General features: G+C 49.6%; 1 protein-coding gene across 4 annotated transcripts; it reads right to left on the bottom strand.

Annotated features, from left to right (window-relative positions):
• Nucleotides 1-4,185: 4,185 nt before the first annotated feature.
• On the bottom strand, nucleotides 4,186-11,823 carry TBL2 (transducin beta like 2). Of its 4 annotated transcripts, none has more exons than XM_059881267.1 (7): nucleotides 11,189-11,634; nucleotides 10,018-10,148; nucleotides 9,575-9,797; nucleotides 8,798-8,949; nucleotides 8,352-8,478; nucleotides 7,853-8,005; nucleotides 4,186-7,616 (listed from the first exon to the last, which is right to left on the bottom strand). In XM_059881267.1, the coding sequence occupies exons 3-7, from the start codon at nucleotides 9,733-9,735 to the stop codon at nucleotides 7,154-7,156; spliced, it is 1,056 nt and encodes a 351-aa protein (XP_059737250.1). In that variant the 5' UTR covers nucleotides 9,736-9,797; nucleotides 10,018-10,148; nucleotides 11,189-11,634; the 3' UTR covers nucleotides 4,186-7,153. The 4 variants fall into 4 exon arrangements, with proteins under 4 accessions (XP_059737250.1, XP_059737249.1, XP_059737251.1 ...); XM_059881266.1 differs by having other exon boundaries at nucleotides 9,575-9,759; NM_001075535.2 differs by lacking the exon at nucleotides 11,189-11,634 and adding an exon at nucleotides 11,664-11,823 and having other exon boundaries at nucleotides 6,550-7,616; nucleotides 9,575-9,759.
• Between the last annotated feature and the right edge of the window lie 6,136 nt (nucleotides 11,824-17,959).

Below are 17,959 nucleotides of genomic sequence, written 5' to 3'. Positions count from 1 at the left end.
GGCCCCACCCTGGGAATCTCAGAGTCCACTGGGCTCCCAAGCGGGCCAGGGTCTGCGGGCCAGCTGGCAGCACGTGTTATGTGCAGGGTGAGGTGCGAGGCGCTGCCAGTGGGGTCTCTGGCTCTTTCCCAGGACAACATCTTAATTTTCTGGCCAGGCTGCAACCATAATCTATATTTTATGGACTGACACCAATGTTACCGAGGTTCTACACTATCCTGTACTGCTATCCTGTTTGGGGCCCTCGCTCCCCAGATCCACCAATGTGCTCCAACTATAGAGAATTTCACACCTTCAGTATGCCTTCCAACGTTTGCGCACCTCTGTTCTCACCTGGAATTCTCTTATCTCTTCTTGATGACCACTTACTCTTCCAACATTTAGTTAGAATTCCAACAAGACTTCCCCCTGAGATCCTGAGGTGCCACTTTGTCCATACTTGACACTCTACATCAATGTCTCATTTGATTCAGCAATCGTTGATTAAATGATGCCTGCACTGTGCAAGTTGGCATGCAAAGTGCTGAGGACAAAATTGGGTTTTGCTTTCAGAGAGCTTCCAGTTGAGCAGACCATGCAGACCAGAAAACAAGCATTTCAAATGCCATTTTATAAATGCTAGGTTAAAGGGAAGTACTGTACAAGGTGCTATGACAACCCTGATCTAGATGAAGAGTGTCCAGAGGCATCTGGGAAAAAAATGACCTTGAAGTTTAATTTTGAGAATACGGTAGATGCAATTGCTCTAAGTCCTCACTGTGTCCACAGACGCTGTAGATGCTCAATAGATGTTTGGGTGAATATTCAGTCTTCATTGCAGCTCCCTGTCTTCCCCTGTCATCCCAGGCATTCATGCTTTTGGTATGCAGAGAGGGCCCTGAAGCAACCACTTCAAGAAACAGAAAGGAAGCAGCTGACAGTTTGCAGTGCTTGGTAGTGGCCACTTCTTTCACCTCTAGAGAAACTTCCTTCTGTGTACCCAGAGAACTGTCTCACTAACCCCGAACTTGACATAATGTCTATGACTGTTCCCCCTCTGTCATCCACCAATATCATGGCTCAATAAGCACATATCATCTTGCTGATGAGGAGCCCAGGAATAGTGTCTGCCCATCTGAGGAATGAAAGAGCTGAACTAGTATGTGGAGGGAAGGATGGGTCTGCTAATAGTGGGATCAAAGGTGGCACGTTTCTCAAAGCCATTGATTAAAAAAATCGAACCAAAGAGCTATCTTGAGTATCTGCTACATGCCCTACAGCGGTGGACACTGTGGGTGACGCAAGGATGAGAAAAACACACTCCCTGCCTTTTAGGTGAGGATAAGGAAAGCAACAGGAAAAGAAAACTCAAGGCAGAGCATGCTAAGTGTTGTGACAGAGGCCAGCTCTCTAGAATTCTCTGGTTCTCTTCTTAGGGCCCCCTGGTCTAGGCACACAGCCCGGGAAGTTCTCTCTCACCCTGTCCAAGTCCTGGCCAGCTCCCCCTCTGAGGTTTCTTGTCTATAGCTTCTCTGCTCCACAACCCACTGCTCCTCCCAGCAGCATTGGCCTCCTGCGCCCCTCTCTCCTCCAGCCCATCCTGTCAGTCACCACCTTCCTCGGGCCTTCCCCACTGTGAAGACCCAGCGATTCTCCTGATTCCCGCTCACATTTGTCCACCTAGCCCTACATTCCCCACCTACCTCCCATCGAAGCTCTGTGTAAGAGAGTGGTCAAAATGAGCAACTGCCAACTATTCCCCGAAGCCTGCACAAATGCCCTCTGTTGACATACTTCTCTTTAAAAAAGTCTCCCCTTAGGACTTCCCTGGCAGTCCAGTGGTTAAGACTGAGTTTCCAATGCAAGGGATGTGGGTCCGATCACTGGTTGGGGAACTAAGATCCCTCATGCCATGTAGAGTGGCCATTAAAAAAAGAAAGAAAAATTCTGATACATACCTGGCTGAATGTTCAGGAACTCACAATAAAATACTGTTTTTCATTTCTGATGTGTTAAGAAGAGTTTAGCTTAGTGAACTTGAAACTGCAGGGAAAAGATGAAGTGTGGTCAACAGAATGATTAACAGTGTCAGATGTGGGCAAGACGACTCCTCCAGAGGGACCCATCCTGGCCCTGCTCTGCCATGCCCCTTCCCACGAGGCACAGTTGCAAGACCAGGGAGATGTGACCACCTGGTGCAAACGGCTGCCATCCCATCCACCAGACCCTGGACTCCTTGTCCAAACAGATGCAAGCCTGATTCAAGGGCTTGTACGAGCCTTTCCCCTGGGTCCATCCTCACAGAGGTGGCACTGCCACGGCGCACAACCTGAGGCCTGAGTGGTTGTTGGCCAAGGGGCGGGTGTTTGTCTCGCAGGGATATGATGGCATATGAGGTGTGGGCTGGGGTGTCCCTCGAAATGTGGAAAAGAACCCGGTGGGAAAAGGAGAGCAGACTTGATCATGGGACGGCCACCTCTGCCAACACACCGCGGCACAGACCTGAGTCTGAGAGTTCTAAATTTGAGCGTGGCCTTTCAGGATGCTGCATCAAGGTAGGAGGGCAGCACATACTGGAGCTCACCTTACTTTATACAGGTAGTAACACTTGGACAGCATGTGGCTCTCCATCTGTATTCTTGTCTCTGGCTGTACACACATTGGTTAAAGGAATGTATTTTATTGTGTGAATGTATTTATTGTGAGTTCCTGCTAAAGCGCTTCAGTCGTGTCCGACTCTGTGCGACCCCATAGACGGCAGCCCACCAGGCTCCCCCGTCCCTGGGATCCTCCAGGCAAGAACACTGGAGTGGGTTGCCATTTCCTTCTCCAATGCATGAAAGTGAAAAGCGAAAGTGAAGTTGCTCAGTCGTGTCCGACTCTTCGAGACCCCATGGACTGCAGCCTACCAGGCTCCTCCAATCCATGGGATCTTCCAGGCAAGAGTACTGGAGTGGGGTACCATCGCCTTCTCTGTGTGAGTTCCTAGATAGGCCTAAACGCAAAGATCTGGGCAAGCCTTTTATTGGTTATGTGTGTTGGGCAATTAGACTCCCTAATAATGCTGATGTCAAGGCTCTCTCCGTTGCAAGAGTATCCCAATTCAAATTGACAATCATACACAGGACTTTCTTGGCTCTTAGTAACTTGGTGTCCAGTGGTGGCAACCTCAGGTGTGTCTGGATCCAGCAGCTGAAACAAGCATCCTCAGCCTGCAGTCTCTTTGGCTGCTTTCCTGTTGGCTTCATTCTTGGGCAGGACTACACAGTTAACAACTTTACATTCTACTTACTAAGCAATTCTAGCAGAAAACTAAACATATTTTCACTTTTTTCTAAAGTCCAGCAAAGTCCAGGAGTTTGCTGATTGGTTATATGCCTACCATTCTTGCCTGGAGAATTTCATGGAGAGGAGCCTGGCGTGCTGCAGTCCATGGGGTCGCAAAGAGTTGGACATGACTGAGCGACTAACACTTGCACCTTTCATGGAGGGTCAAGGCCTATCCTCTAAAAATTGTAAAGATTCGGGGAGGTGGTGGTTCACCAGATAAACATTAAGATAGGGTTGTTTCCTGAGGCAGAAACAATAGTGAGATGGTAGGGATTGAAGGCTCAGCACTCAATGTGGGCCACTATTAACGTGAACAAGAAAATGCAAACACACTCAGACTGTGTCTGCTGAACAGAGAGCAGCTGGAGAGCACACTCATTTTCCTACTGCCCTGAACTCTGGGATCAGAATTGGAAGCTTGAAGAAAGCAAGCTTCACACAGTCACAGTCTCACAAGGCGTCCCCAGGTTTGTGTTTATGAATCATGCTTTCAGTGTCTACGGCTAATTCTGCAGTGCCAACCTGTGTCATCAGTGGGTCTCAGTCTCAAGAGCTGTGTGCTGAAACCAAGTCACGCTCACCTGGAAGACTCCTATTTCTGGAGTTTTGTAGAGAACATGAATCCCAAATCACTAAGTTTCTAGACACATGGCCAATTGGGGGCACTGCTGGGTCTATAGCATACCATCACTGATAACTCAACACAACAGTGTGTGCTTCCTACTTACCTGCTGTAATCTCCAATTATAAAACATCTTTTAAAGACAAGTCTTATTACCTTAATTGAAATTGATGAAGACTATCAACAGACCTTCAGATGTGCACTTTTGCGCTTTAAGTATTTTTATTTTTAATGACTGATAAAAATAATCTGGATACCATTTTTTTAAATTTCCCCAAATTTTTATTCTGAAAACTTTCAAACCCACATAAATTGAAATAGTAATATTAAAGTATTAACACTGCCTTCACACACAAGGATTTTTTATCAAAAAAACATAGTGGCCTCTGGGCTACATGAATATCCAGGTAACTTTCGCCATGCTGACAGGGAAGCAGCCTCATCTTTACTGAGAGGAGCTGTTTTCTGTCCCCAGGACATCTCTGTAATGACTCTTCTATAGTGTTTTCATTCATTTTATTAGAAATTCATAGCCCTGGCAAGGCATGAAGGGCCAGATTTATTTCCATTTTACAGATGAGGAAACAAACTCAGAGAGGTGAAGTGATGTGTCTGTTCAACAAGTGCCCCGGCTGAAACTGGAACCAAAGACTTCTGACTTCAGTAACTCAACATCCTGCGATCACTGCCCCTCCTGGATATGCAATCAGAGCAAAGCCAGAGCCAAGCAGGAATGCAAAGTGTCTTAGTCTCATTCTTCTGACAACCAGAAAGCGAAGCTTCACCAGGACCCAGGTGCACAGTATTATCAGTCAGAAGTCTATTCTTAGGAACGTCAAACCACAGTGCAGAGAGGGTACTGACATTTCTGTTAGCTGCCTGGTTCGAATTCAACACTTATTGAGCGCTTACTCTATTCCAGGCAGTGTGTGTGGGACATGGAGCAAATCTGACAAGGATTCCTGTCACATTCCAGTGGCTTAATGAGCAACCCAAAAGCTGCCAATGAGAGACTGCTGGGCTGCATCCTGCCATTAGTGTTTTGTTTGGTTCCTACAGTGCTTAACATTTTTCTTTTGAAAATAAATTGCCAACTTCTGGCTTCTCTGAAATGGGCAACTTCTACTGGATTCCAGAATATTAAGTCACAGCCACACCTGCCCCTGACCCAGGACAAAGGTCCTCTAGAGATGACTTCAGTTCCCACCTTTTCCTACTGTCTTTCACCCAGACAACTGTGGCCCAACTCACCTACTTCTATTACCCACCTGACACCCCTGAAGCCAACAAATATCCAAACAAAATAATTTCAGATAGCATTAAGTAATGCAAACTAAAATATAATGAGCTAATGTGATATGGCTGGTGGAAAGGGCTACTTCAGATTGAGTGGTCAGGGAGGGTCTCTAAAGTGTAACTGAAACTGAGAACTGAATTATGACAAGCATGGCAAGTCTGCCAAGAGAAGGGAAAAAAATGCTTCTAAGCAGAGGGAAGAACAGAGGCACAAGTCCCCTTTGAAGCTGGAAATAACTTGGCTTGGTTGGAGGAGTGGCACGGCTGGGAGAGTGGTAACAAGATCACAGGAGGAAGAACCCAGATTACACAGGGCCTTGTATGCCACAGTGAGAATTTTGGATTTCATTCCGAGTGTGAGGAGGAGTCTTGGGAGGGTTTCTAACTTGGGAATGATGTGATCTGCTTTACATTTTTCAGAGATCACTCTGCTATGTACAAGAGTGACTTAACGAGGCAAGCCAGGAAGCAGGAAGGCCAATGAGGAAGCTACATTATAGTGGCCCTGTAGGTAACAGTGGCTAGGACCAGGATGGTATCAGAAGAGATGGAGAGGAGTAACAGATTCAGGATTTACTGCCATGTAACCCAAAGAATTTTCTGGTGGAGTGGATGGTAATCGTGTAGTAGGGCAGAGGGGGCGTAGAAAAGGGAGTAACTGAGGAAAACTCCAATGCTGTGATTTGTTCACATGTTTATATGAGTTGGGGGTGATTAGGGGAGGTCCAAGTTTTAGGGAGAGGGAAGAATTTATTTTGGATAAATTTTGCTGAGGCTCAAGTCTGCCTAGATTCCTCATTTCCCTTACCTCTCCCATCCAAGCAGTCCTCAAAATCCAAAAATGTGAACTTCTAAATACCCAATCTATTCAATCTATCCCTTCAACGCCATTGCCTCTGTCCTGATTCAGTCCTCTCTCTTGCCTTGACTTTTACCACAGCCTTCTCCAGCTGTGAATAAACTAACAAAAATCACTTCACAGACTTGTGTACCTTTCGTCCACCAGCCATCTTCAATGGCAGAAATCATGTCTTATTCATATTTATCTCCAGTGTCCGTGCTGCACTGGGCACAGAATAGGCCAGCAAATGTTGGATGACCTGAAAAGAGGTTCTCCTCAAACAGGATATAACCTCCTGGAAGAGAAGAGCCCTACCTTGGGATTCTGTGATTCCTCCACCCAACTTAAAGCAGAAGCAGATACGAAATGTACCATCAATCAAATCCCAGAAGCTTAGCTTTCCCAAGAGATTCAAACTGCCCTGTTTGAGTCCCAGTTTTACTCAGTAGTTAATAAATGATATTCGACAACAGATAACAGATTATGACTCTTTTCCATTTTTCTTTCAAATCTAGGAAGGTCAAAAGATAATTATTCTCCATTTGACAAGTAAGAAAACTGAGGCACAGAATGAAATCCCGTAATTCTGGATGAAGTTAGGCGCTTTGCCTGGGTTAAGATCAGCCTTTCCCTGAGCCACTCCCCAGTTCTGGAATAGGAAGGAATCTCAGTCTCCCACCCCTGCAAGACTGCTGTTTAGCACTCAGGTCTTCCCTGGGTTTTGCCTCCTTTGGATAGCAGGGTGTGTTGTCCCAAGGTCAAAGACCATGTGCTCCCTCTCTTCTAATTACCACTCTCCTCCGTGCCTAGTGAAGAGAGACTCCACCCCTTGGGCCCAGGAAAAAGAAAAGCACCTTGGTCATTAGCCTGGGAGGTTGTTAAGTGGGCCAGGAATCATCACCAGCAAGGAGAGAGAGAGATCTGAGTAGGCCAGAATAGTTTCAGTGGGGAAAAGGAGAGAGAAGCTGCCATTAGGAAAATCAGGACACTCCTTTCAAAAGGCTTCCACTGGGGGAGAACCAGGGAAACGGCAGCAGTGGAGACGAGAGCAGGTCAGATCCTTCCTACTGTCCCTCCTCCCACAGTTATTTCTTCAAGGCCCCCAGGTTCTTCAGGGCCTCCTGGGCCTGCGTCAGCTGCTGCTGAAGCCTCTGGCGGGTGCTTTCGTTGGAGGCTCGCTTCAGGAGGGCCTGCATTTCCTCCACCACTGCCCGGTAGCCAGGCGTGTTGTGGAAGAGCCGCACTGCTCGGTCCCCACAGGATGCCAGAAGCCGGCCAGTGATGTCAAAGGACAAGTCACTGATACACTCCCCGTGGACCTGCTCGAAGCTCTCCTCCTTCTCACCCCGCCGGGTGTTGTAGAGATGAATACTGCTGCCGCTGGCCAAGGCCAAGACCTGGGCGTCAGGGGAGAGCGCCAGGCGGCACGGCACGGTGCTCGCTTCTTCAAAGCGGCCTGTCCTCAGCAAGTAGGGGTCCTGCTGCTTCTTGTATTCCACGTCTGTGTCCCACAGTTTCCACGTGCCGTCCTTGGAGACAGAGGCCATCCTGCAGCATGGAAAGTCAGGGCTCTAGCCTCACACACCCTGGAGGGGAGGGCGCTGGGACGCCACTTGGGACGCTAGCTGGGAAGCCAACTCCACTGCTATGTCTACTTTCTGCTGAGGGCCAGAAATCCCCCCACTGCACAGCTGCTGCACAGAATGGCCGGAGGCTCCTGGTTGCCAAGAGGGGCTGGGAGTCTTGGTAAGAAACTGGTAAGAACTCAGAGAGGATTCACTCACCTCCGGGAGTCATTGGAGAAAGCAAAGAAGTGCACGGCTGCAGAGTGGCCCTTCAGTTCAAAGGCTCGCACAACCTCCTGGAAGTCCCCTTTCTTCCCAAAGCAGACTTCCCAAACTTTTACATCTGGGGTGAAGCCACACGAGGCTACAAACCTGCCAGACAACCCAGGCTGCTTTAAAACTTAATTTTAAGGGCAGCTTTTTCTGCAGATCCACTAAACTCCTGAGAGAGTTCATAATCGTGTATCTAATAACACTGTCTTTTAAAAGTGCTTTTATACATGACCTCAGTTCATCCTCACAGCTATAAGATACACAGTACCCCTGCCCCAACCTTTTATATGCTTTAAATAAGTAGAAACTAAGGCCTTGAATCTAGATATCCTGATTCCACACGCCTGCTCCTTCTGCTACTTGAAGCTGGCTCTCTACTCTCTCCACCCTAGCCCCCAGCTCCAATCTCAGCCCACATCCAATGCCAGAGTGCCCTCTTCCTTACCTGCTACAAGGGGATATAGCAGCATATGTATTGCTCATGTGGTTGGTGTTGATGGTGGACAGCACCCGGCCTTTCAGATTCCAAATGAGGACGGTCGTGTCACTGGAAGCAGTCATGATGAACTTCCCTGGAGGTGAGGGGGCGTAACACGAGCTGAGGTCAATGACCTGATCAACTGACTTACGAAGGCCTCTGCTGCCCTTCACATCATGCTCCCCTCCCGCACCAAGGGTCGCCACAGATAAGGATATGACTGAAGACTGGCGATTACCTGCCTCTCCTAGGGACTTGCTGTGGCTCCCAGGAACTCCAGGGGAGCCCAAACAAGGTCCCTTTTGTCACACCAGAACTGAGCATACCTCTCAGGCTGCATTCACTTATTCAGTGAATATAACAGTCCATTCCCTCTTGCCTGGGCCAAGCTCCATCCTCTGAATGCCTCTCACCTGTGTCAGCGATGCCAATGTTGACAATGGGTGCCTTGTGCTTTTTAGGAAAGTCCTCCGGGGTGGCCGTGAAAGTATAGCCTCCATCGTCTCGTTTCATCATCTTGAAGACACGGAGGGTGTCTCCATTAGCGAGCCAGACGATGAATGCTCTAGAAACAGGGAGCAGACAAGTCTCTCACTCCTTCAGACACAGAGACCTGTGTGTGTGAGGCCCTACGCTAGGCAGGCTTTAAGGAGAATCAAGATCTCCCTTCAGGACCTATAGTCCAGCCTCATAACCCTTAATTCAGAATCTCTTAAAACTCCTTAGAAGGTTAGGACTCTCATAGTTCTGGCTCCTTTAGCTTCTCTCTAGGGTTTAGAAAACCATGAGAGCTTCCAAGACTAATCTGGAAATCAGTCAGGCTTTGGTACTTCCCAAATAGGAACAGATTTTCCCTACTCTACTTCCTTGTAGCTGCTGCTGCTGCTAACTGTGACATCAGTCGTGTCCGACTCTTCGTGACCCCATGGACTGTAGCCTACCAGGCTCCTCCGTCCATGGGATTTCCCAGGCAAGAGTACTGGAGTGGGTTGCCATTGCTACTTCCTTGTTAGGTAGCTGCATAACCCTCCAGGGAGCCTCAGACAGTGTTCAAGCTGTCTGGATGTTCCCTTCTGCCACCACAAGGAAGACCCTGGGTCCCCCCCTCAGTATCCCAAACCAGGTGTGGGAAAGACCTAGGCCTGGGTCAGGGCTTCTGCAGGCACACCTGGGGCTCCATCCTGTCCCACCTGCAGTCAGGGCTGAAGCGCACCAGGATGGCATGGTCCAGTTCCACGTTGGCTCTCATGCTGCGGTGCTCCCGCTGCAGGAAGTCCTTTGTGCTCCAGATGCGGACGGTACGGTCGTCTGCACAGGTAGCCAGGTACTTGCCATTGCTGCTGAAGTCCATGCAAGTTATGTTCCCACTGTGGCTCTAGGGCAAGGGCAGCAGCAGGTATGAACAGGAACCCCCTGGGCAAATGCGGAAACCCGTGCAACCATGACTCAGGGACCCTGTTGCTTAGATCAACAGCAAACTCCTGATGGGACGTCAGGAGGAGATGGGACAGGGCGTCTCCCCTGATCTGGGTCAGAGGCAGGGGAGTCTGTAACATGCACAGAATCCTACAAAGGAGAAGTCTGCGGGGCCATGAGTCTTCATATATACATGCTGTGCTGGGTACCCGTGTACCTTCAGTGCTGCAGCCAGAAGGCGGTGGGTGAAGTTGTGTTGCTGAGGCTTCTCCTTGCGAATCCGCTGTTGCAGTTTCTGCTTCTTGGATTTCAAGGACTTGTCAGGTGGACATCCGTTTGCCTTTTGGCCTATAAGGAAGGGCCAGGTCAACCATCCATTTACTCGCTCAGCCATCACTCAGTGACCACCGATGAATGGCCAGGCATTGAGTGGAGATGACCTTGTCCTCGAGAAGAGAGAGGAATACAGGGGAAAAAACCAGAAGCTTTGGAATCAGAGCTGGGTATGGACTATGTCTCTATCACTGAGTGATCCTGGGGAGGCTGCTTGCTATTAGCATATGTAACATAATCATACAGCACCCCACTGCACATTAGAGAAGGCACCCTCTCTGGGCAGGCGCAGCTCAGTGGGTTCACAGAAAGGCCAGTGGGGAGCAGATTCTTAACCAGACCTCTGTAAGTGAGGGATAATGTGCACTACAGAAGCTGCTGGCGCTGGTCTCAGGTTAAGTTACTTAATTGCTCTGGGCCTTGGCTTTTCTAAAAGAAAAGTTGAGAACTGGGTGAGATGATATATACAAAATGACAAGCACAGTACCCAGAACAAGCACGAAAAAAGGCTCAGAGGGAATCCCAGAGAGAACCGGGCAATGAGAGGTAGTCACCATGTGCTGAGCACGTCCCCTGTGCTGAAAAGGGTGCCAGTCATTTTTGTATAAAATAGCTAATTTAATTGAGAATCAGGACAGGTGCAAAGTGGGCATGTGTCAGATCACTACAGATGCTCCTCAATTCCTACAGGAAGAAAACTCCGGAGGCCACAGTTACAAAGGCAGATCTGCCCTCTGCTTGCCTCTCCAGCCTTGTCTAACAAGCCCACTTCTCTCCTCTCACATTACAGTCAAACCAAACACTGTTTCAGGACTCCTTGGCTTCCTGCACGTTGCTATTGCCAGGAGTATTCTCCTTCTCTTGGTCGTCCTGGCAAATCCTTACACATGGATCCTTGAAGACCCCTTCTTCAGGGTTCTTTACTTGACCCCCGCCCACCACCGACAAAAGCGGGGCTGACCACTCCCACCCGTGGGAGTACTACTACAGAGCTAGTACTAGTATTCTGATACTGATCTTTCTATGAAACCCACGACACTGTATTTTTCACTTACATTTTCGGATGTTCTTTTACCCGACATTGGACTCCCCAAAGGAAAAGACCCCAAAGCCTACAGGAGGTAGTAGGTATTCAATAAATGCTGTATGTCGGTAGACCAGAGCGTTCACAAATGGATGTCTCTGTCCCTTCCTCCTCGTTTTCATAAAATAACGAACAAGGAGCGCGCGGAAGAGTTTCCGAGTGGCCTCTCAGCTGTGCTCCGAGGGAAGGCGGCTTGGTCTCGGCCACGCAGAGAGCGCACTGCCGCGCGGGACCCAGGTTCTAATAGATCGTCCCAAAGGGGCGCGATGGGCCGGGCAAGGCGGCCCCTACTCTCGGGAAGGGAAACTTATGTCATAAGAGGAGAAACTGAGGCGGGGAGGGCAGGTCACTGACACCCCCACAAGCCCGAACGGTGCGTCGGACCCCCGAGAAGGCCGGGGAGCGAGGTCTCGCGGGTCGCCCCTACCCGTCCCCGCCACACTCACCGGCGGACCGGCCGCTCGTCTCCTCCTCCGCGCGCAGCCACCCCCGCGCTACCGCAGCCGTCGCCACGAGGGCCAGCAGCCCGAGCAACAGCGACAGCCCCATCAGCTCCGGCATCTGCGGGAGCTCCATGTCCGCAGGACCACTGCCACCTCAGCCTCTGGCCTGGCGGACGCCTGCACGTCTCCGCGGGGCCGCGCACGCACGCGGGGCGGGGCCCGGCCGCTGGCGCGTCCCGAGGGGCGTGGCCTGGTCGTTGGTGCGTCTCCAGGGGCGGGGCCATGATCATTGGGCCCCCGGAAGGGCGGGGCCTGGCCGTTGAGGCTGTGTGGTCGCGGAAGCGTTTCGGGGCGAGTAATGTAGTGCATGTAGTCCAGGCTCAGGCCTTCCCTTGACTACTTTACTGATAATCGTTAGTAAAGGCATTATTCCAGCCGTCATCACACTGGATCCTTTCAAGGAGGCAAGGGTCCAAATTTTACTCCCGTTCAACAGGTGGGAAAGTCTTAGCATTGGGAAATTCAGATGAATATTTATTGTTAATGAAGAAGGGAAAGGGTAGTTCTGGAATTAGTGGGTGGCACAGCCTCAGCAAAGACGTGAGCAGGAGGATGCTGTGCGGAGGCAGGGTATGAGTAAAATAAAACGCCGGTAAGGGAATTCCCTGGCAGGCCAGTGGTTAAGACTTCACATTTCCATCGCAGGGGTCATGGGTTGGATCCCTGGTCTGGTAACTAAGATCTGGCAAACCAGGCGGTGCAGGCAATAAAAAAAAAAGTAGCAGGTGAAATTGGAAGCTTCCCAGGTGGCTCAGTGGTAAAGAATCTGCCTACCAATGCAGGAGATGCAGGTTTGATCCCTGGGTCGGTAAGATCCCCTGGAGAAGGAAATGGCAATCCACTTCAGTATTCTTGCCTGGGAAATCCCATGGACAGAGGAGTCTGGTGGGCTACAGTCTGTGGGGTCGCAAAAGAGTCGGACACAACTCGGCAATTAAACAACAAGATTGGAAAGGTGTTTGAGGGCCTTGAGTGCTAGTTCATCCCAGTAAACGGTAGCCTCTGCTAGTCATTTCAGGGTGAAATAGATCAAAATTGGTATCTTGGAGATTCTATGGGTGGACTAGTGTGTGCCAAGACCAAACAAAGATAGAAGGAAAGCCAAGAGGTGGTTGCAAGAGTCCAAGACGGAGGTGATAAGAGCCTGGACTCGGGGGTGGCCGAGTCCACCTTCCTTCAGGAAGGAAGGAAGCTGAAAAGATTTTAATTTGGCTGTTCCATGTCTTATTTGCAGCGTGGGGGATCTTTAATTGCACCATGTGGGATCTAATTCCCTGACCAGGGATCGAACCCAGGCCCCCTTCATTAGGAGTGTGGAATCTTAGCCACTGGACCACCAGGGAAGTTCCTGGAAATATTTTTAACAACACACTTTCAATTTTGAAGTATAGATTCAAAAGGAGTTGGAAAAAAAAAAACAAAACAGGAAAGTCCATGTACTCTTCCCCCAGTTTCCCCCAATGGCAACATAACTATAGTGCAATATCAAAAACCAGGAAGTTGGCAGAATTTAGTCACACACACACACAAAAAGATATTCTGAAAGACTAATGATAGGCCAGACCCACTTAGCTGTAGAGGGAATGTTCCCAGAAACAAACGTGCTCCATGGGCCTCCCAGCCCCGCAACCCAAAACAAGTGGAAGTACCAGAGTCAGGGCTGCCAGATTCAAACGTTTCCCTGGCCACCAGGGAGCCTCTCCTGGCAGTGTGGGCCCTCAGGCTCTAGAAGGACCCTCCGAGCACAGAGGCTGCTGCAGAGACTAGAGGACAGACAGACTCACCCACAACCTCGGGTGAGGAAACAGATCCACTCAGAGAGCAAATGAAGTGGCCTCATTTCCTTCCCTTTTGTCCTTGGTGAGGGGAGAAGGGGAGACTGGCATTGACTCAGCTATGGGCAGTGGGGTGGGGAGGGCCAGAAGGGGGTTGTCCAGAGCATTCTGGGGCCTTTCCTCCTTAATTTGCTGTTTAGAACCGAAGGCCCAGTCCTGAACCACTTTCTCCACCACCTAGAGACAACTCGGTTCTTTTAAGAATTTCATTCACCAAGCATTTTGCCGATGACATTTGTTGATCCGGGAGCTTGCATTTCTTTGAATCTTCTCACATTCCCATCCCACAGATTAGGGGACTGATGCTCTAAGAGATGCTCACTAAGTGATTTTTCCAGAGGTGACAAAGATGAAGAGTGAACCTGGGGACACATGCAGGTCTATGACACTAATATATCGGTGTGGGGGACAAGGAGAAGCAGGAATAGGGCTCTGGTTCAGCTGAGAGTACAGGATTCTTTGACATCATGAACTCAGTTGATCCTTTAAGACAGATGATGCTATGAAATAATTTTAACCAGACCCCCCAAAAAACCCTAGGCTCTGGTCAAGTAACTTACCCCACATCAACAAGGAAGCCAGGAATCAAACCCAGAGTCCAACTAGGGTCTGCTACACTCCGAGATCCTTATCCATCTGACCTTGCCATGGGGCTGTGGTAACGGCCTTGTTTTTACCCCCAAGTGTCCTACAGCCCAACTGGAATCCAAAACCAACCCTCAGAAGGACAACTGGTGACACAAAGCGGAACGGGGGAAAACTGGGCAGATCAGGGAGGGGGAGATGGGTTCAGAAGGGCAGTGAAATTCAGCTGTACCTTTAAGGGTGGGCATTTAGAACAGGTGAAACAGGATAAAACAGAATTCTAGGAGGGAAAGTAAGGCATGAGCAAAGGTACAGCTGGAGGGGTAGCGGAGTCAGTCACAGGGCACCTTGAACATCTGCTAGAAACCTGGTCTCATCAGAGGCGAGCAAGAGCCAGAGAAGCAATGGAAGCCCAACTTCATTTTGCAATTGAAGATCCACCTGGCCTTGCTTGGTGCCTCCCTCCCTACCCCTGGCCTCTCTGTCAGGTAAAACGATACACTTCCTCATCGTAGTAAGTAGCAGTCCTCATCATTTAAGTAGCGGTTCTCAATGTGTGGGCCCTGGACCAGCATCATTAGAAAATGCAGATTCTTAGACTTCACCCCCCATCTGCTAACTCAGACACTCCAGAGGTGGGGGCCCAGCAAGCTGTTTATTTTTTAATACTTATTTTTGTTTTTTATTTAGCTGTGCTGGATCTTAGTCACCATATATGGGATCTTTTTTGCTGTGGCATGTGGGATCTAGTTCCCCGACCAGGAATCAAACCCAGAACCAAACCCCCTGCATTGGGACTGTGGAGTCTTTGCCACTGGATCACAAGTCAAGGCTCAGAAATCTGTATTTTAACAACTTGTTAGGTGATTCTGATGCCCACTGAAGTGTAAGAACCAACGATTTAAATTAACTTGAACCCCAGATGTAGGTTATTTGCAGCTCACAGACTCTATTACAGTGATTCTTAACCTTGAACATATACTGGAATCACTTAAAAAAAAAATGCTTATGTCTCCTTCCCACAGCCAGGTATTCTGATATAATTGGCCTGGACTAGACCTGCTCAAGAAGGTTTTGAAAAGGCCCAACTTATTAAGATGTACATTTAAGCTGGCGTTCTAGCTGCAAGGGATACCAGAGACTAATGCAGGAGTCTACGTGTAAAAGTAATGTTTGTCAGACCAGGGCCGTGGCCATGGCCACGAGATACTTACAAGATCAACTAGTGACGAGGGAAGGGGGCAGGGTACAACCATTAAAAAGATGACATAGCCACTGAGGATACAACAAAAACTGGTTAGAACCAACTAGACTCAAGATGGCAGAAGATTTAACCAACTTCCAGCGGACCTGGAGCCTCACAATACAGCTCACTCATTGAGATAGGTTAGCATATGCTACATGACAGACTCACCCAAGCCATGAAGTGGGCGGGGTAGTCCAATTCCTGGAAGTCTCCACCCCTTCCCCCAAAACAGCTGGAGTAACCCTCCCACTCGTTGGCTTGTGGAATTATGCAGCCCATAAAAAACTAACCACCCCAGATTTGGGGGAGCTCTCATTTTCCCACTTACCCCCGCCCTGAGGCCGCTCTCACCTTCTGAGACAGACCAGGCAGACTGCATGCTGCCTAGGGAATGTGTGCGTGCGTGCGTGCGTGCTCAGTCGCTGAGTCGTGTCCAACCCTATCCCGTGGACTGTAGCCCACCAGGCTTCTCTGTCCATGGGATTTTTCAGGGAAGAATACTGGAGTGGGTTGCCATCTTCTACTCCAGATGGAATGTGTACCTCTCTCAGTAAACCTACTTTCACTTTACCGGGGCCGCTCTTGAATTCTTTCCCGCGCAAAGCCAAGGACACTCACTTGGGGGTCTGACCCAGAGGCTCACCCAAGCCTGGGACATGACCGTCTCCTTGTGCCCCATTTTCCTGCAGCAAACTGGCCAGACCTTGGTAACACACCAGAGGGCAGTGGGGACTGGGGAAGAGCTGAAGACAACTGTTTTCCGAGGGCACAAGTGTCTGGATAGTGGTGCCCTTCCTGGGCTTGGGGAGCATGGAAAGGTTCAGGTTAGAGGGTGAAGACTGTGAACTGTAGTCTTGGGAATGCTGAGCTGTTTTGGCTCCTTCAAGGTTAACGGAGCTGTGGTACATTCAGGGAGGGGGAGGTTAGGGTGTGGCTCTGAGAGAGGGCAGCACAGATTCAGGAGAGGAAGCCCTCAGCTGAGAGGCTGGAGGCAATGGCAGGGCCTGGAGCTTCCCATAGCGTGAGAAGGGAAGTGGGCTGAGGAAGGGACCGGGGGTGAAGCTGGGGGAAAAGGCTCCCACAGCAGGATCTGGAAGTCACTGCCAGCGGGGAGGAAGGAGAGCCTGGATTTGCAGGAAAAGAGTGATTCAAAAAGGAGGTCCAGGGGACTTCCCTGCTGGTCCAGGGGTTAAGAGTCTATGCTGCCAATGCAGGAGGCCCAAGTTCAATCCTTGGTCAGGGAACTAGATCTCACATGCCGCAACTAAAGATTCCACGTGTGGCAACTAAGACCCAGCGTAGCCAAATAAATTAAAAAAAAATTTTTTTTTTTTAAAGAAAGAGGTCCAAAGGCCCCGGGAGCACTGCAAAGTGGTTGTTGGATTTGGCAGTGAGGGAGCCAAGTGACCTTGGAAAGAGCAGAGTCAGGGCAGGGGTGAGGCTGGGGTGGAAGTGGGGAGGGAGGAGGAGCCCAAAGGCAGGGGCTGGAGGCAAGTGGGAGGGGAGGAGGGGGAGAAGGCAGGTGTAGACTCTCTTAAGGGAAGGTGGCATCTAGAGGGGGACACAGGGTCAAGGGGATGTCCTCTGGGGACCTTTCTGGCAGGATGAGTGAGTGAAAGCAGCAGAGCAGAAACTCCCAGGAATTGACCTTTCTGAGAGCCTATAAGCCTCTGTCTGCAGCAGCAAATAGCACCTAAAGGCTGGGTACCTCTGTCACCTGCTGTGATAGTGCTGTGCTTAGTCACTCAGTCATGTCCAGCTCTGTGACCCATGGACTGTAACCAACCAGGCTCCCGTGCCCATGGGATCTCCAAGCCAGAATACTGGAGTGGGTAGCCTTCTCCAGGGGATCTTCCCAACCCAGGGATCAAACCCAGGTCTCCCACATTGCAGTTGGATTCTTTATGGTCTAAGCCACCAGGGAAGCCCAAGAATACTGGAGTGGGTAGCCTTTCCCTTCTCCAGGGCATCTTCCTGACACAGGAATTGAACCGGGGTCTCCTGCATTGCAGGTGGATTCTTTACCAACTGAGCTAGCAGGGAAGCTCTACCTGCACAGTAAAAAGTGGCTAAAAGTAAGACAGCCTGGGTGAGCAGCTCGCGAACCATGAGAACTTGGGCTAGCTAATTTCTCTACGCCTCAAATTTTCGGTTGTAAAGTGGGGACCATAGTAGATAGTAATCATTATGACAACTCTTCCATCAGATTTACGCCAGGGACTGTGGTAAGTATGTATATTTACTCTGCAGTCCTCACTGCAGGCATACTGAGGTAGGTGAGATGAGAATTAAATGAGCGCATATACATAAAGCGCTTAGAATCATGCTTGGAACTCGATGAATGGTGTAGCTAGCCCTGTTATTGTTATTATTATTCTACATAAATGTCAAAGCCCCCAGAAAACTGTCTCCTGTTTCTAGCCAGCAAACATCTCTGGATGGCCTGAGGACATGCGAGGATTCAGGCTTGAATGATAGTTCTCAGCAGAGAGCGGTACAGCTGTGAACATACTCCTCAGAGCCAAGGCCACTGTCTGATCCATGGTGGGCCCTCAGGAAATTTTTTTTTTTTT

The sequence above is a fragment of the Bos taurus genome, chromosome 25, assembly GCF_002263795.3.
Source record: "Bos taurus isolate L1 Dominette 01449 registration number 42190680 breed Hereford chromosome 25, ARS-UCD2.0, whole genome shotgun sequence".
Lineage (NCBI taxonomy): Eukaryota > Metazoa > Chordata > Mammalia > Artiodactyla > Bovidae > Bos > Bos taurus.
This window is presented reverse-complemented; position numbering and strand designations above follow the sequence as displayed.